This window comes from Rattus norvegicus, chromosome 18, assembly GCF_021556685.1.
Source record: "Rattus norvegicus strain SHRSP/BbbUtx chromosome 18, alternate assembly SHRSP_T2T, whole genome shotgun sequence".
Classification (NCBI taxonomy): domain Eukaryota; kingdom Metazoa; phylum Chordata; class Mammalia; order Rodentia; family Muridae; genus Rattus; species Rattus norvegicus.
The window spans coordinates 13,575,742-13,596,234 of NC_141551.1; the positions used below are offsets into that span (position 1 = coordinate 13,575,742).

Sequence of the window (20,493 nt, forward strand, 5' to 3'; positions counted from 1 at the left end):
TGAAATTCGTAGGCAAGTGGTTGGAACTGGAAAATATCATCCTGAGTGAGGTAACCCAATCACAGAAAAACAAACATGGTATGCACTCATTGATAAGTGGCTATTAGCCCAAATGCTTGAATTACCCTAGATGCCTAGAACAAATGAAACTCAAGACGGATGATCAAAATGTGAATGCTTCACTCCTTCTTTAAAAGGGGAACAAGAATACCCTTGGCAGGGAATAGAGAGGCAAAGATTAAAACAGACACAGAGACCCGCGGATCCCGGCCCACAGCAGCTCTCTGCTCCCAGACCCGGTGAGAGAGAGACCCAACCGCCTGGTCAGGTGGGCACTCCTGAGGCTGCAGAGCGGAAGAGACCACCAACACTGCTCACCCCTGCCCACATCCCTGGCCCAAGAGGAAACTGTATAAGGCCTCTGGGCTCCAGTGAGGGAGGGCCCAGGAGCGGCAGGACCCCTGCCAGAGACACCGCCGGACCCTGAAGGAAACAGACCGGATAAACAGTTCTCTGCACCCAAATCCCATGGGAGGGAGAGCTAAACCTTCAGAGAGGCAGACAAGCCTGGGAAACCAGAAGAGACTGCTCCCTGCACACACATCTCGGACGCCAGAGGAAAAAGCCAAAGACCATCTGGAACCCTGGTGCACTGAAGCTCCCGGAAGGGGCGGCACAGGTCTTCCTTGTTGCTGCCGCTGCAGAGAGCCCCTGGACAGCACCCCACGAGCAAACCTGAGCCTCGGGACCACAGGTAAGACCAAAATTTCTGCTGCAAGAAAGCTGCCTTGTGAACTCAAGACACAGGCCCACAGGAACAGCTGAAGACCTGTAGAGAGGAAAAACTACACGCCCGAAAGCAGAACACTCTGTCCCCATAACTGACTGAAAGAGAGGAAAACAGGTCTACAGCACTCCTGACACACAGGCTTATAGGACAGTCTAGCCACTGTCAGAAATAGCAGAACAAAGTAACACTAGAGATAATCTGATGGCGAGAGGCAAGCGCAAGAACCCAAGCAACAGAAACCAAGACTACATGCCATCATCGGAGCCCAATTCTCCCACCAAAACAAACATGGAATATCCAAACACACCAGAAAAGCAAGATCTAGTTTCAAAATCATATTTGATCATGATGCTGGAGGACTTCAAGAAAGACCTGAACACACTTAGGGAAGCACAGGAAAACATTAATAAACAAGTAGAAGCCTACAGAGAGGAATCGCAAAAATCCCTGAAAGAATTCCAGGAAAACACAATGAAACAGTTGAAGGAATTAAAAATGGAAATAGAAGCAATCAAGAAAGAACACATGGAAACAACCCTGGAAAGAAGAGACAAGGAGCTGTAGATACAAGCTTCACCAACAGAATACAAGAGATGGAAGAGAGAATCTCAGGAGCAGAAGATTCCATAGAAATCATTGACTCAACTGTCAAAGATAATGTAAAGCGGAAAAAGCTACTGGTCCAAAACATACAGGAAATCCAGGACTCAATGAGAAGATCAAACCTAAGGATAATAGGTATAGAAGAGAGTGAAGACTCCCAGCTCAAAGGACCAGTAAATATCTTCAACAAAATCATAGAAGAAAACTTCCCTAACCTAAAAAAAGAGATACCCATAGACATACAAGAAGCCTACAGAACTCCAAATAGATTGGACCAGAAAAGAAACACCTCCCGTCACATAATTGTCAAAACACCAAACGCACAAAATAAAGAAAGAATATTAAAAGCAGTAAGGGAAAAAGGTCAAGTAACATATAAAGGGAGACCTATCAGAATCACACCAGACTTCTCGCCAGAAACTATGAAGGCCAGAAGATCCTGGACTGATGTTATACAGACCCTAAGAGAACACAAATGCCAGCCCAGATTACTGTATCCAGCAAAACTCTCAATTAACATTGATGGAGAAACCAAGATATTCCATGACAAAACCAAATTTACACAATATCTTTCTACAAATCCAGCACTACAAAGGATAATAAATGGGAAAGCCCAACATAAGGAGGCAAGCTATACCTTAGAAGAAGCAAGAAACTAATCGTCTTGGCAACAAAACAAAGAGAATGAAAGCACACAAACATAACCTCACATCCAAATATGAATATAACGGGAAGCAATAATCACTATTCCTTAATATCTCTCAATATCAATGGCCTCAACTCCCCAATAAAAAGACATAGATTAACAAACTGGATACGCAACGAGGACCCTGCATTCTGCTGCCTACAGGAAACACACCTCAGAGACAAAGACAGACACTACCTCAGAGTGAAAGGCTGGAAAACAACTTTCCAAGCAAATGGTCAGAAGAAGCAAGCTGGAGTAGCCATTCTAATATCAAATAAAATCAATTTCCAACTAAAAGTCATCAAAAAAGATAAGGAAGGACACTTCATATTCATCAAAGGAAAAATCAACCAAGATGAACTCTCAATCCTAAATATCTATGCCCCAAATACAAGGGCACCTACATACGTAAAAGAAACCTTACTAAAGCTCAAAACACACATTGCACCTCACACAATATTAGTGGGAGATTTCAACACCCCACTCTCATCAATGGACAGATCATGGAAACAGAAATTAAACAGTGATGTAGACAGACTAAGAGAAGTCATGAGCCAAATGGACTTAACGGATATTTATAGAACATTCTATCCTAAAGCAAAAGGATATACCTTCTTCTCAGCTCCTCATGGTACTTTCTCCAAAATTGACCATATAATTGGTCAAAAAACGGGCCTCAACAGGTACAGAAAGATAGAAATAATCCCATGCATGCTATCGGACCACCACGGCCTAAAACTGGTCTTCAATAACAATAAGGGAAGAATGCCCACATATACGTGGAAATTGAACAATGCTCTATTCAATGATAACCTGGTCAAGGAAGAAATAAAGAAAGAAATTAAAAACTTTTTAGAATTTAATGAAAATGAAGATACAACATACTCAAACTTATGGGACACAATGAAAGCTGTGCTAAGAGGAAAACTCATAGCGCTGAGTGCCTGCAGAAAGAAACAGGAAAGAGCATATGTCAGCAGCTTGACAGCACACCTAAAAGCTCTAGAACAAAAAGAAGCAAATACACCCAGGAGGAGTAGAAGGCAGGAAATAATCAAACTCAGAGCTGAAATCAACCAAGTAGAAACAAAAAGGACCACAGAAAGAATCAACAGAACCAAAAAATGGTTCTTTGAGAAAATCAACAAGATAGATAAACCCTTAGCCAGACTAACGAGAGGACACAGAGAGTGTGTCCAAATTAACAAACTCAGAAATGAAAAGGGAGACATAACTACAGATTCAGAGGAAATTCAAAAAATCATCAGATCTTACTATAAAAACCTATATTCAACAAAATTTGAAAATCTTCAGGAAATGGACAATTTCCTAGACAGATACCAGGTATCGAAGTTAAATCAGGAACAGATAAACCAGTTAAACAATCCCATAACTCCTAAGGAAATGGAAGCAGTCATTAAAGGTCTCCCAACCAAAAAGAGCCCAGGTCCAGACGGGTTTAGTGCAGAATTCTATCAAACCTTCATAGAAGACCTCATACCAATATTATCCAAACTATTCCACAAAATTGAAACAGATGGAGCCCTACCGAATTCCTTCTACGAAGCCACAATTACTCTTATAACTAAACAACACAAAGACACAACAAAGAAAGAGAACTTCAGACCAATTTCCCTTATGAATATCGACGCAAAAATACTCAATAAAATTCTGGCAAACCGAATTCAAGAGCACATCAAAACAATCATCCACCATGATCAAGTAGGCTTCATCCCAGGCATGCAGGGATGGTTTAATATACGTAAAACCATCAACGTGATCCATTATATAAACAAACTGAAAGAACAGAACCACATGATCATTTCATTAGATGCTGAGAAAGCATTTGACAAAATTCAACACCCCTTCATGATAAAAGTCCTGGAAAGAATTGGAATTCAAGGCCCATACCTAAACATAGTAAAAGCCATATACAGCAAACCAGTTGCTAACATTAAACTAAATGGAGAGAAACTTGAAGCAATCCCACTACAATCAGGGACTAGACAAGGCTGCCCACTCTCTCCCTACTTATTCAATATAGTTCTTGAAGTTCTAGCCAGAGCAATCAGACAACAAAAGGAGATCAAAGGGATACAGATCGGAAAAGAAGAGGTCAAAATATCACTATTTGCAGATGACATGATAGTATATTTAAGTGATCCCAAAAGTTCCACCAGAGAACTACTAAAGCTGATAAACAACTTCAGCAAAGTGGCTGGGTATAAAATTAACTCAAATAAATCAGTTGCCTTCCTCTATACAAAAGAGAAACAAGCCGAGAAAGAAATTAGAGAAACGACACCCTTCATAATAGACCCAAATAATATAAAGTACCTCGGTGTGACTTTAACCAAGCAAGTAAAAGATCTGTACAATTAGAACTTCAAGACACTGAGGAAAGAAATTGTAGAAGACCTCAGAAGATGGAAAGATCTCCCATGCTCATGGATTGGCAGGATTAATATAGTAAAAATGGCCATTTTACCAAAAGCAATCTACAGATTCAATGCAATCCCCATCAAAATACCAATCCAATTCTTCAAAGAGTTAGACAGAACAATTTGCAAATTCATCTGGAATAACAAAAAACCCAGGATAGCTAAAGCTATCCTCAACAATAAAAGGACTTCAGGGGGAATCACTATCCCTGAACTCAAGCAGTATTACAGAGCAATAGTGATAAAAACTGCATGGTATTGGTACAGAGACAGACAGATAGACCAATGGAATAGAATTGAAGACCCAGAAATGAACCCACACACCTATGGTCACTTGATTTTTGACAAAGGAGCCAAAACCATCCAATGGAAAAAAGATAGCCTTTTCAGCAAATGGTGCTGGTTCAACTGGAGGGCAACATGTAGAAGAATGCAGATCGATCCATCCTTATCACCCTGTACAAAGCTTAAGTCCAAGTGGATCAAGGACCTCCACATCAAACCAGACACACTCAAACTAATAGAAGAAAAACTAGGGAAGCATCTGGAACACATGGGCACTGGAAAAAATTTCCTGAACAAAACACCAATGGCTTATGCTCTAAGATCAAGAATCGACAAATGGGATCTCATAAAACTGCAAAGCTTCTGTAAGGCAAAGGACACTGTGGTTAGGACAAAACGGCAACCAACAGATTGGGAAAAGATCTTTACCAATCCTACAACAGATAGAGGCCTTATTTCCAAAATATACAAAGAACTCAAGAAGTTAGACCGCAGGGAAACAAATAACCCTATTAAAAAATGGGGTTCAGAGCTAAACAAAGAATTCACAGCTGAGGAATGCCGAATGGCTGAGAAACACCTAAAGAAATGTTCAACATCTTTAGTCATAAGGGAAATGCAAATCAAAACAACCCTGAGATTTCACCTCACACCAGTGCGATTGGCTAAGATCAAAAACTCAGGTGACAGCAGATGCTGGCGAGGATGTGGAGAAAGAGGAACACTCCTCCATTGTTGGTGGGATTGCAGACTGGTAAAACCATTCTGGAAATCAGTGTGGAGGTTCCTCAGAAAATTGGACATTGAACTGCCTGAGGATCCAGCTATACCTCTCTTGGGCATATACCCAAAAGATGCCTCAACATATAAAAGAGACACGTGCTCCACTATGTTCATCGCAGCCTTATTTATAATAGCCAGAAACTGGAAAGAACCCAGATGCCCTTCAACAGAGGAATGGATACAGAAAATGTGGTACATCTACACAATGGAATATTACTCAGCTATCAAAAACAACGAGTTTATGAAATTCGTAGGCAAATGGTTGGAACTGGAAAATATCATCCTGAGTGAGCTAACCCAATCACAGAAAGACATACATGGTATGCACTCATTGATAAGTGGCTATTAGCCCAAATGCTTGAATTACCCTAGATCCCTAGAACAAACGAAACTCAAGACGGATGATCAAAATGTGAATGCTTCACTCCTTCTTTAAATGAGGAAAAAGAATACCCTTGGCAGGGAAGGGAGAGGCAAAGATTAAAACAGAGACTGAAGGAACACCCATTCAGAGCCTGCCCCACATGTGGCCCATACATATACAGCCACCCAATTAGACAAGATGGATGAAGCAAAGAAGTGCAGACCGACAGGAGCCGGATGTAGATCGCTCCTGAGAGACACAGCCAGAATACAGCAAATATAGAGGCGAATGCCAGCAGCAAACCACTGAACTGAGAATAGGTCCCCTATTGAAGGAATCAGAGAAAGAACTGGAAGAGCTTGAAGGGGCTCGAGACCCCAAAAGTACAACAATGCCAAGCAACCAGAGCTTCCAGGGACTAAGCCACTACCTAAAGACTATACATGGACTGACCCTGGACTCTGACCCCATAGGTAGCAATGAATATCCTAGTAAGAGCACCAGTGGAAGGGGAAGCCCTGGGTCCTGCTAAGACTGAACCCCCAGTGAACTAGTCTATGGGGGGAGGGCGGCAATGGGGGGAGGGTTGGGAGGGGAACACCCATAAGGAAGGGGAGGGGGGAGGGGGATGTTTGCCCGGAAACCGGGAAAGGGAATAACACTCGAAATGTATATAAGAAATACTCAAGTTATTAAAAAAAAATAAATGAAAATAAGAATTATAGAGGAACAATGATCAAGATAAACCCAGGACAGATCAATGTTCAACAAGCATTTTGTCAGTTCTATAAAACATCCCATTCCTTCCTATGTGCTGTATTTCACCAGAATTAAAAACAAAAATTATTGCATTAAAAAAAAAAAAAACAGACACAGAAGGAACACCCATTCAGAGCCTGCCCAAAGTGTGGCCCATACATATACAGCCACTCAATTAGACAAGATGGATGAAGCAAAGAAGTGCAGGCCGACAGGAGCCGGATGTAGATACAGCCAGAATACAGCAAACACAGAGGCGAATGCCAGCAGCAAACCACTGAACTGAGAATAGGACCCCCGTTGAAGGAATCAGAGAAAGAACTGGAAGAGCTTGAAGGGGCTCGAGACCCCATATGTACAACAATGCCAAGCAACCAGAGCTTCCAGGGACTAAGCCACTACCTAAAGACTATACATGGACTGACCCTGGACTCTGACCTCATAGGTAGCAATGAATATCCTGGTAAGAGCACCAGTGGAAGGGGAAGCCCTGGGTCCTGCTAAGACTGAACCCCCAGTGAACTAGATTGTTGGGGGGAGGGCGGCAATGGGGGGAGGATGGGGAGGGGAACACCCATAAGGAATGGGAGGGGGAGGGGGATGTTTTCCGGAAATCGGGAAAGGGAATAACACTCGAAATGTATATAAGAAATAATCAAGTTATTAAAAAAATATCCAAGAGAATTCATCTTGGTGGATTTTTCCTTTTATGAATATGAAGTGTCCTTCCTTATCTTTTTTGATGACTTTTGGTTGAAAATCGATATTATTCAATATTAGAATGGCTACTCCAGCTTCCTTCTTCAGACCATTTGCTTGGAAAGTTGTTTTCCAGCCTTTTACTCTAAGGTATTGTCTGACTTTGTCTCTGAGGTGTGTTTCGTGTAAGTAGCAAAATGCAGGGTCCTCATTATGTATCCCGTTTGTTAATCTGTGTCTTTTTATTGAAGAATTGAGTCCATTGATGTGGAAAGATATTAAGGAATAGTGATTATTGTTTCCTGTTATCTTCATATTTGGAGGTGAGATCATGTTTGTGTGCTTCTCTTCTCTTTGTTTTCTTGCAAAAAGATTAGTTTCTTGCTTTTTCTAGGGTGTAGCTTGCCTCCTTCTGTTGGGCTTTACCATTTATTATCCTTTGTAGGGTTGGATTTGTAGAAAGATATTGTGTAAATTTGGTTTTGTCATGGAATATCTTGGTTTCTCCATCTATGCTAATTGAGAGTTTTGCTGGATACAGTAACTTGGGCTGGGATTTGTGTTCTCTTAGGGTCTGTATGACATCTGTCCAGGATCTTCTGGCTTTCACAGTCTCTGGTGAGAAGTCTGGTGTAATTCTTATAGGTCTGCCTTTATATTTTACTTGACCTTTTTCCCTTACTGCTTTTAATATTCTCTCTTTGTTTTGTTCATTTGGTGTTTTTACTATTATATGGCTTTCAGCTGTCTCTGTGGGCGGGAACCAGAAAGGCCTGCCCCTGCTTCTCCTAGGTCCCTGTGTGCAGGGGGCCCAGATGACGCTAGGTGTTTTCCTCAGAAATGTGAGCAGAGACTAGTCTCCTCTGGTTTTCCAGGAGTGTATGCCCTTCTGAAGGTCCAACTCTCCCTCCCATGGGATTTTGTTGCAGGGAGCTGTTTGACCGGCTCAGTTCCGATCCAGGCACAGTCCCTGCATGGCCCCTGTGGCTTGACTGCTCCTTTCTTCCTGTGTCCAGAGGCACTATACAGTTTCCTTTCGGGTCAGGGATGTGGGCAAATGTGGGCAGAAGTGGCGGTCTCTCCTGCCCTGCAGTCTCAGGATTGCCCACACTTCTGGGCTATCAGCTCTCTCTCCCAGGAGGTTTGGGAGCAGGGAGCTCTGGGCCGGGATCAAGGAGGAGCCTGATCTTCCTTTTTATATAAACATTCAGAGTTGATCAAATATTACACAGATATTTATTCTGATTGTTTTAATTATCAGTAATCAAAGCCACAGGCTGGACATAGTGTTGCATACCTGCTATCCCAGTATGGAGGTGGAGGAGGAAAGTCCAGCGCAGCCTGGACTATACAGTAAAAGTCTGCACCAAAAAATAAGGGAGAAGAAGAAGGAGAAGAGAGAGAATAGAGTAAGGAGAGGGAAGAGGACGAGGAGGGGAAGGTGGTGGTGGTGGTGGATAGGTCCATGACTCCATTTTTTTATTTAATTTTATGTTTTTATTTTACTGAAAATTGTTATTTTTCACACAATATATCCTGATTATGGTTTCCTAACCATCTACTTCAAGTTTCTTCCCACTTACCCTCCCATCCAGATCCACTCCCTTTCTCACTCTTTTTATAAAACAAATAGTTTTTTAAAGGATGATAATAAAATAGAACCTAATAAGATAAAATAAAACAAAAAGTATTACATTAGAACTGGAGAAGCCAAACAAACACAGAAAAAACAGAGACCCACCTTTTGACCCATTCAGGAATCCCATAAAGACACTAAACTGGAAGCCATAATATATATGAAAATGTCCTGGCACAGACACCTACAGGTCCTGTACATGCTTCCTCAGTCTCTATGAGTTCATATGAGCTTAAGTTGATATGTAACTCATTGAAAGTGGAGAAGTCGACCTGGTGCCCACATAGAGCCTTCACCCTGCATTCTTGCATCTTTGATACAAGAATGTAGTCTGTATACTACAAAAGGAGAAATATAAACACCAAACCAGAGGCAAACCTTTTAATGTACAGTGCTCTCCTGCTTCTAAGATATGTTAGGTAAATCTTTGTGATGACACAAAGTTTGTGGGAGTAGCCTGATAAGGCTTGGTTTCGAAGTTGACCACTCTGGGGTGGTCAAAGAATCTATGGCAGTCAGAAAGAGACTAAAATCAGATCCTACTGATGTTACCTATGTCTTATGGCCCCTATATTATCAATCCTTTAGTTAGGTTTGTTAAAGAACTGATTTATTAACCATCTCAAGTATTTGAGATGGCCCAAAACTGAAGGGAGAATCAGAAGGCTAGGCTGACTCCATGAAAGGCTTCAGTTTAGTAGATTAGGCTTAAGAACTGGGCAAGTCCAGGCAAGCCCAGGCAAGCCAAACAAATGAAATAAAACAAACAAACAAAAACCAGGATTCCTCAGCAACAATTTCCAGCTACCATGCTCCAATAAAGGTTCTGGAATGTCTGGAGATAGAGTAAGACAAAACTTACCTACTTCAGAATTCTAATGTGCTTTAAATCAGGCCCGCAAGCTCACTTAGTTGTCTCTCTGTTTTGGTAACGGGAGACCCCAGCATGCTTAGATTTCTGCAGAATAAAACACTCTTTGCATGCTACTTGAGTTCAGGGTATCATTCTTCAGTGAATCGTTGACCTTTCCTGTCCACCAATATCTGATTTGACCTAAGGCTTACTCCATGAAATAGAAGCCACATTTCATCCTCCATGGGTGGCCAAGAACAATTCAAGGGCCAGGATAAAATGAAACACTACTTGTATATAAAAAAGTAGCAATAAATGGCCCCTAATAACATTCTTATATACTATGCTTGTAGATCAATCATTATCAGAGAAGTTTTCTCCTGCAGCACATGGGAATAAATAAATAAAAAAAACTTATAGCCAGACATTTTATGCAAAATGAGTGAGCATGGAACACTCAACCTTTAATGGGATGTCTCCATCAAATACCTCTCCTCAGGGTTCAGGAAACCTGTGGAAAATGTAGAAAGATTATAATAGCCAGAGGGGATAGAGTTCACCAAGACATGGTTATGTGTGTCACTTTTTAATTTGATTCCTTTATACTTTGATTTTGATTAATTTTGTCACTAGTTTTCTGTTGGAAGACCCTGATATTAAGGCCACAGTCCACAATATCCAAATCAGCTCTCTGAGCTGGGCACTAAATGGAGGACTCCATTTCTGAGTGGGACTTCCTCTTTGCTGCCTGATCTTATCTGGAAAGCAGAGGTGCCTGACTTTATCTAGAGGATGACCTTGTACAGAGCTCCTTGCAACTGCTGCATGATTCAGCACATAAATCTTGCTCAGTCCTTCCCACCATATGATAATTAGGTATTGTTTTATAACTAATGAGACCTTCCTGTCTGTAACCCCCCCCCAAAAAAAAAAAACCTCTGAGGAAAGTCACACAGTCTATGTCTAGATTACAGGTCCAACTCCCAACTCCCCTAGAAGAACCTGTCTAGTTTTGGAATGCTTTTTCATGTAAATGAAGTATTCCTGCCATAGCCAACAATGTTTATCAACCCTGGAAATTCTTACTTACTCCCCAAATCTAAATAGCCTTTGTTCACCCTAAATAAAGTTAAGCTGTCTCACTGAAGCTGATCCTATTTTCAGAATCCTATCCCTACCATTTCTGCTCTTTTTGTCCTCAAAGGCCAGTATCCAACCACGCCCTGGTAGAAGGGTCAGTCACAGTTTTCTATACTTTTTGTTTTCATGTATGTCTGTTTAATTAGCTACTTTACATTGTCTATTATTTTAAGTAGATATGTGCATGTGTGTCTGTGTGTGTCTGTGTGCTTGTGTGTGCATACATGTATATGTGTATGTATGGCTATGTTCGCATGCATGCTTGTCTGTGCACATGTGTATTTGTGTGTACGGTTGTTTGTGCATATGTGTGTGTGTGTGTGTGTGTGTGTGTGTGTGTGTGTGTGTGTATTCTATTGTGTGGATTTATCTCACATTTATATTCTTTATCCCCTGAGTGCTTCTTTTCTCATTTGCTACTTCCCACCTATGTCTTGCCCAACTATTCTTCCAGGGGTACTTAAAGTTATTCTTCTTGTGGAAAGTTGCCTCTAGTTCTCAAATTGAGCAAGTCATGCCAGCTCTGGGAAGTGTATCACATACTGCCAAACATGTTCATTCTCGGAACTAAGATTTCTTCCTCTTTCATTACAGAGCCATAGAAAAGTATTCACAGATCCACAGGCAAAGATGTGTGGAAAACGGGAAACTGGTAAAAGTAGGTACATGGAACCCCAGGGGAGTCTGAGGCAGCCATTCATTTGATTCATTTGTTCTTCCAGATGCCTGTGGTGTATGATAAAATGTGTGTGTCACCTTATTTTATAAGAGAACAAAGCTATACAAACCAATTTATAGCTTGCAGGATCATATAACACCCAATTTATGTGGGAAGACATTTCTGTTTATCTTTTTGATAGAAAAAGAGATGAAGAATTTCTTAGATAGCACTAGATATCAGATAGATAACAAGAGCTATCATTTCAGAGGTGTGTTAAGATGATACAGGGAGGAAAGTACTAGAGCTATGAATACACTGTCCCACCCTCCTCAATGAACTTTTAATGATTTCCCATGTGGATTCTCATTGGCTGACCCAAAAGAAAGTTAGACTCTAGAAAACATCTTTAGCACAAGTCATTGGAAACCTGCTTTCTGGGAGTTGAAACAAAACATATGTGTTGTAGCAGACAGGAAGACTGGAGGAGCCCCTAGAACAAATCTAGGAAAGCAGCAGATGGGCTCCCTAATTTTATTAAATGTTTGTTCTGACAAACATCCTACTTACAGCTGTTTAAAAATCCTGAGTTTTTAAATTTATGATACAAGAAACTTTACGATTCTAGGAACAGAAAATATCTATTTCTATATTCATAAGCAGATTAATAACATTAAGGATTGTGTCCTATTTATATCCATACAAAGCCAGTTGGTTACTGGGAATAGTTTTTCAAAACCTTTTTCACCCAGAAAGTTCTTAACAAGTATGTAGTAATGACTTTGAATTACACTGCATGTATAACTCACATAAAGAAAATGAAGCAAGTAAATACACATTTGAAATTTAAGTGGACCTTTAATAGTATTGATTAACAGTTAATCCAAACCATAAGTTATTATCCATCATGAGAATTTATTGCATTTATTATTTACTAGCATGTATACATATCTATATTAATTTTATTTCTACAGCTCCCTGAATACTATTCCAAACAGACTCAAAACCATGGATTTTAAATTATCTTAAAGGGCTTATAAGGCAACCAGAACAACATTCAAAAGATCAGCTCCCAATATCAGCTTTTCTATCACTGCTTATGAGGAATGACAATGAGGGAAACTACAGATGCTCTGTGGAGATGAGTAAGAGGCAACTATAGAACCTATTTGGATCTACAGTGTCCTCAGGTAGTTATTCTGATCCTCTCATGTCTCGTCTTATTTGCATTCCATAAATAAGTTTAGAAGTCAGTTAGAAATGCAGTAATGCATTAGCAGATTATTAATATAATAAATTAGGCTCAAGAAAAGAATTATACGAAAAGACTATTTAAATGATATCTTCTTGCAATTCCTCAGAATGCATGTGTCTACTTTGAAGTGATATTTTTAGGAGATTTAGTGTCACAATAAAAGTTTATTCATGGAGCTAAACTGGTCCCACAGCTCCCTGCACACAAATCCCATGGGGGAAAGAACAGGAGCCTCATAAGCACAGACAATTCTGAGACCTCAGGGGAGATCTCCACTTCTACTCACATATCTGGCCCAAGAGGAACCTGCCTAGTGCCCTCTGTGCCTTCTGGGCACAAGGACCTAGGAGCAGTAAGCAGCAGGACCCTTTGTGTTTCTACTTGCACTGAGAGCTGAAAGCCAGTCACCAAGAGCACTAAGAACAGACTAAGTAAGACCAACTCTTCTGTGCCAAGAAAACTGCATAGAGGCTTCAGGTCCCGCAAACCCAGGAGCAGGTCTCTGCTCCCACAATGGGCTAAAACAAAAGAGGTCTACAGGTATGCTGACACACTAGCCTACAGGAAGCTCAAGCCATTGTGAGAGACAGCAAACAAGCTAACACTGGAGTCAATGTGATGGAGAGAGGAAAGCACAGGAACCTAAGCAGCAGAAACCAAAATTGCTTGGTATCATCAGACCCAGTTCTCCCAAACAAATACTGGATATCCAAACACACTGAAAAAGCAAAATTTGGGTTTAAAATCACATCTCATGATGATGAGAGAGGATTTATGAAGGACATAAGTAACTCCCTTAAAGAAATACAGGACAACACAGGAAAACATTTAGAAGCCCTAAAGATGAAACACAAAAATCCCTGAAACAACTACAGGAAAACACAACCAAACAGGTGAAGGTACTAAACAAGACCATCCAGGATTTAAAAATGGAAATAGAAACAATAAAGAAAGCACAAAGTGAGACAAGCCTATAGATAGAAGACCTATGAAAGAGATCAGGTGTCATAGATTCATCACCAACAGAATACAAGAGATATAAGAGAGAATCTCAGAGGCAGAAGATACCACAGAAAACATCAACACAACCATCAAAGATAATGTAAAAATGCAAAAAGTTCCTATCCCAAAACATCCAGAAAATCCAGGATGCAATGACAATATAGAATCTAATAATAATAGGTATAGAAGAGAGTGAAGACACCCAACTTAAAGGGCCAGTAAATAGCTTCAGCAAAATTATAGAAGAAAACTTCCCTAACCTAAAGAAAGAGATGCCCATAAACATACAAGAAGCCTACAGAATATATTGGACCAGAAAAGAAATTCCTCCCATCACATAAGTCAAAACACCAAATGCACAAACAAAGAAAGAATATTAAAAGCAGTAAGGGAAAAGGGATCAAGTAACTTATAAAGGTAGACCTATAAGAATTACACCAGACTTCTCACAACAGACTATGAAAACCAGAAGACCCTGGGCAGATGTCATAGAGACCCTAAGAGAACATAAATGTCAGCCCAGACTACCATATCCAGCAAAACTGTCAATTAACATAGATGGAGAAATCAAGATATTCCATGACAAAACCAAATTTACACAATATTTTTCTACAAATCTAGCCCTTCAAAGGACAATAGATGGAACACTCCAATACAAGGAAATATTCTACACCCTAGAAAAAGCAAGAAAGTCATCTCCTTGCAATGAAACCAAAAGAAGAGAACCACACAAACATAATTCTACATCTAACAACAAAAATAACAGGAAACAATAATCACTATTCCTTATTATCTCTTAACATCAATGGACTCAATTCTCCAATATAAAAACATAGACTAACAGACTGAAAACACAAAGATTACCCAGCATTTTGCTACATAAAGGAAACACACCAAGGGGGGAGGGAGACAACCAGATATGACATCAGAATAAAAGGCTAGAAAACAACTTTCTAAGCAAATGGTCCCAAAAAACAAGCTGCAGTATCCATTATAATATCAAAAGAAATATACTTTCACCCAAAAGTTATCAAAAAACCTAAGGAAGGACACTTCATACTCATCAAAGGAAAAATCCACCAAGATGAACTCTCAATCCTAAATAACAACAATGTTCAGTGTCTTCAATAACAACAATGACAACAGACAGCCCACATGTACATTGACATTGAACAACGCTCCACTCAATGATAATTTAGTCAAAGTAGAAATAAAGAAATTAAAGAATTAGAATTTAATTAATTAGAATTTAATGAAAATGAAGGTACAACATACCCAAACTTATAGAACACAATGAAAGCTGTGCTAAGAGGAAAACTCATAGGTCTGTGTTCCTCCAAAAAGAAACTGGAGAGAACGTTCATCAGCAGCTTGACAAGCACATAAAACCTCTAGAACAAAGAGAAGCAAACACACCCAAGAGGAGTAAAAGGCTGGAAATAATCAAACTCAGGACTGAAGTCAACCAAGTAAACGAAAAGAACTACACAAAGAATGAACAAAACCAGGAGTTGATTCTTTGAGAAAATCAACAAGATAGATAAACCCTTAGCCAGAGTATCCAGAGGGACCAGAGAGAGTATCCAAACTAAGAAAAAATCAGAAATGAAAAGGGAGATATAACAAGAGAAAGTGAGGAAATTCAAAAAATTATCAGATTGTACTACAAACATCTATATTCAATCAAACTTGAAAATCTGGATGAAATAGACAAATATCTTATACCAATGTGAAATCCAGATCAGATAAACCTTCTAAAGAATCTCATAACTCCTAAAGAAATAGAAGCAGTTATTAAAAGTCTCCCAACCAAAAAGAGCCCTGGACCAGTTGGGTTTAGAGCAGAATTCTATCTGACCTTCATAGAAGACCTCATACTGATACTGTTCAAACTGTTCCACAATATAGAAACAGAAGGAGTGCTACCCAATTCCTTCTATGAAGCCACAATTACGCTTATACCTAAACCAAACAAAGACCCAAGAAAGAAAGCACTTTAGACAAATATGCCTTATGAATATTGATGTAAAATACTCAATAAAATTCTCTCAAACCAAATCCAAGAACACATAAAATAATCATCCATCATGATCAAGTAGGCTTCATCCCAGGGATGCAGTGATGGTTCGATATATGGAAATCCATAAACAAAATCCACTATGTAAGCAAACTTAAAGAAAAAAAGCCACATGATTGTCTCATAAGGTGCTGTAAAAACATTTGACAAAACTCAACAACCCCTCATGATAAAAGTCCTGGAAAGATCAGGAATTCAAGGCCCATACCTAAACATAGTAAAAGCCATATACAGCAAACCAGTAGCCAACTCAAACTAAATGGAGAGACGTTGAAGCAATCCCACTAAAATCAGGGACTAGATAAGGCTGCCCATTCTCTCCCTACTATTCAATATAGAACTCGAAGTCCTAGCCAGAGCAATCAGACAACAAAAGGAGGTCAAAGGGATACAAATTGGAAAGGAAGAAATCAAAATATCACTATTTGCAGATGATATGATAGTATACTTAAGTGACCCCAAAAGTTCTACCAGAGAACTACTAAGCCTGATAAACAACTTCAGCAAAGTGTCGGGGTATAAAATTAACTCAATAAATCTGTAGCCTTTCTCTACTCAAGGATAAACAGACTGAGAAAATAATTTGGGAAATGGCACCCTTCATAATAGTCACGAAAAACGTAACATACCTTGGTGTGACACTAACAAAGCAAGTGAAAGATCTGTATGAAAGGAACTTCAAGTCTCTGAAGAAAGTAAATGAAGAAGATCTCAAAAGATGGAAAGATCTCCCATGCTCATGGATTGGCAGGATTAATATAGTTAAAATGGCCATTTTGCCAAAAGCAATGTGCAGATTCGTTGCAATCGCCATCAAAATTCCAACTCAAGTCTTCCTAGAGGTAGAAAAAGCCATTTGCAAATTCATTTGGAATAACAAAAAACCCAGGATAGCAAAAACTATATTCAACCATAAAAGAATGTTAGAGGAATCACCATCCCTGACCTGAAGCCCTATTACAGAGCAACAGTGTTAAAAAAAACTGTATGGTATTGGTACAGAAACAGGCAAGTAGATCAATGGAATAGAATTGAACACCCAGAAATGAACCAACACACCGATGGTCATTTTTATCTTCAACAAAGGAGCTAAAACCATTCAGTGGAAAAAAAGATAGCCTTTTCAACAAATGGTGCTGGTTCAACTGGCAGTCAGCATGTAAAAGAATGCAAATCACTCCACTCCTATTGCTCTGTACAAAGCTTAAGTCCAAGTGAATCAAGGACCTCCACATAAAACCAGATACACTCAAACTAATAGAAGAAAAAGTGGGGAAGAGCCTTGAACACATAGGCACTGGGGAAAATTTCCTGAACAAAACACCAATGGCTTATGCTCTAAGATCAAGAATCAACAAATGGGATCTCATAAAACTGCAAAGCTTCTGTAAGGCAAAGGACACTGTCATTAGGACATAAAAGCAACCAACAGGCTTGGAAAAGATCTTTACCAGTCCTACATCTTACAGAGGGCTAGTAAGGAATACATACAAAGAACTCCAGTAGTTAGGCTCCAGAGAGCCAAATAACCCTATTAAAAATTGGATACAGAGCTAAACAAAGAATTCTCACCTGAGGAATATCAAATGACTGAGAAGTATCTAAAGAAATGTTCAATATCCTTAGTCATCAGTGAAATGTAAATCAAAACAACACTGAGATTTCACCTCACACCAATGATTAAGATCAAAACTCAGGTGACAACAGGTGCTGGTGAGGATGAGGAGAAAGAGGAACGCTCCTCCATTGTTGGTGGATTTGTAAACTGGTACAACCACTCTGGAAATCAGTCTGCAGGTTCCTCAGAAATTTGGACATTGCACTCCCTGGGGACCCTACTATACCTCTCCTGGGTATATACCCAAATGATGCTCTAAGATACAACAAGGACACATGCCCCACTATGTTCATAGAAGCCTTATTTATAATTGCCAGAAGCTGGAAAGAACCCTGATGCCCTTCAACAGAGAAATGGATACATAAAATGTGGTACATCTATACAATGGAGTACTACTCAGCTATCAAAAACAAATGACTTCATGAATTTCATAGGCAAAGGAACTAGAAAATATCATCCTGAGTGAGGTAAACCAATCACATAAAACAAAACAAACAAACAAAAACAAACAAACAAACAAAACACAAGGTATGCACTCACTGATAAGTGGATTATTAGCCCCAAAGCTATAATTACTCAATATAAAATCCACAGATCACATGAATCTCAATCAGAAGGACAACCAAAGTGTAGATTCTTCCGTCATTCTTAAAAGGGGAAACAAAAATGTTCATAGTAGGGGATGTAGAGACAAAGTTTGGAGCAGAAACTAAAGGAATGGCCATTCATAGCCTGCCCCACCTGGGTATAGAGCTCATTTATATACATCCCCCAAAACTAGATAATATTGATGAAGCTAAGAAATGAATGCTGACAGGAGCCTGGTATAGCTGTCTCTTGAGAGGCTCTGCCAGAGCATGGCAAATACAGAGGTAATGCTGGCAGCAAACCATTGAACTGAGAATGGGGTCCCCATTTGAGGAATTAGAGAAAGAATTGAAAGAGCTGAAGGGGTTTGCATCCCCATAAGAACAACAATGCCAACCAACCAGAGCTCCCAGTGACTAAACCACCATCCAAAGAACACACATGGACAGACCCATGGCTCCAGCTCCATATGTAGCAGAGGATGGCCTTGTTGTGCACCAATGGGAGGAGAAGCCCTTGGTCCTGCCAAGGATGGACCCCCCCCAGTACAGAGGAATGTCAGGGTCAGGTGGGAAAAGGGGGTGGTTGGGAATAGGGAATGCCCTTATAGAAAAAGAAGAGGGGGATGGGATAGGGGGCTTATGGCCGGGAAACGGGGAAAGGGAAGAACATTTGAAATGTAAATAAAAAATTTCCAATAACAAACATTTATTTGTGTGTTCTGCATGACATATGCTTTAAGTTAATGCCTATTATACAGAGCAATGACCAATAGCATAGCCCTTTATCTCAAGTGAGAGACGGTATGAGTATCCTACTTTAAAAAATTACTTTAGTGCCAATGACTCCTTCACTCAAAAGGGTATGAAGTTCTAGCCTCTGGACTAGTCCTGAATGTTTTAATGATACAGAGTATACTTCAGTGATACAGTAACTAGAAACTTTAGGTTGTGTAACATCCTAGCTCTTCCTCTCTATGCTCTAAAGAACACATTTTCTTAAAGTTATTGAACAAGTTACTCTTGCAAACATATTAAAATTACCTTCTTGCTAAAAGCTCCTTTCCAACTGAATTTACATCTCAGTTCTCAAAAGTAAATTTGTACCATTCCCAACATGTCACTTAGAAATCTGAATTTTTCTATATCCCCAAACATAGCTAATGATACCAACAAGGCTGTCAGATTTATGGATTTTTAATAACTCAAATATTGGTACAATTATGGTAAGTAATTTATGTCAAAAGTTTGTCTCCCCCCTGTGATATATTAATGAATAAGATTTTCAACATACTTAAAAGCCCACAGTCAAGATTAGTGTCTTTGGATTCATCTCAGTGTTTAATATTGTGTTTCATTCATGCTCCAGTCTGTAAGCAACATCTACTAGTAAATAGTGTATCCAGAGGAGTGGTCTATTCTCTCTCTGCTACTGTAATGGAGAAAGGCAGAAGAGAAGCCCTTTTATTACCTTTCTGAACAGCTACTGGGAGTTCTTGGAGCTTCCAGATGGACCAAGAGTCAATTTTCATGCTAATCCTATTCTTTCTTGACTTTTGTTGTCTTAAAGCTTGTTCTGCTTCTGCTCTGTCAGTTTCCAGACTTTTAACGAGGTGGATGGCCTCTGATAGTAATGTCTCCATCCTCTTCTTCAATTCAGGACACTTCACATCTTAAAATAGGACACATGTATTCATGCTTGTTAATAAACCAACCCACAGGCAACATGATGACAGAACATGGGTCTTACTTGAATTAGTCTTTCAAGTATTTATTTATTTAAGAAAAGAATGTAAAGAGGTGATAAGAAAGAACAAATCCAATAACTTAGGCAGGTAATCTTCGGAAAATAAACAATACCAAAGTCCAGATTGTACTCAACTCTCTGTTGGTACAGAAATAAATCAGCCTTTGAACAAAGACATTCTTTACACAGTGCACAAAACCATTCTCCAAGACAGTTTTCAAGTTTCTTTAATCATTATAGATGTGTTAAATTAATACAATCTATAGTGTCAACTGCCTTGTCTTAGAAAGAAACACAACACAAAACTAAATCCAACACAAGAGAATTTTGACCCTTGGCAGACTAAGGTAGAAGGAAGCAGTCTGGTTACATAAAGAGTTAATCAGCCAATTAGCTGGGTAGAAGAGAATACAGTGGGATTTCTGATGCCAGTTGAGGTGGGTCCAAGAAAGAAGAGAGAGAAGAGCATGAGGAGAAAATGTTGTGGAGCGGTCATGTGGAGGGACCA

The 20,493-nt window shown here is 39.6% G+C and overlaps 1 protein-coding gene across 2 annotated transcripts in view; it reads right to left on the minus strand.

Moving 5' to 3' along the window:
• The window catches only part of Ccdc178 (coiled-coil domain containing 178), a 401,819-nt gene that overhangs the window by 322,255 nt on the left and 59,071 nt on the right, over positions 1-20,493 (minus strand). For both annotated transcript variants that reach the window (XM_087593662.1, XM_087593663.1), the window contains exon 9: positions 19,710-19,910. In XM_087593662.1, the coding sequence (XP_087449788.1) occupies positions 19,710-19,910 (201 nt within the window). The remainder of the gene's footprint in view (positions 1-19,709; positions 19,911-20,493) is intronic.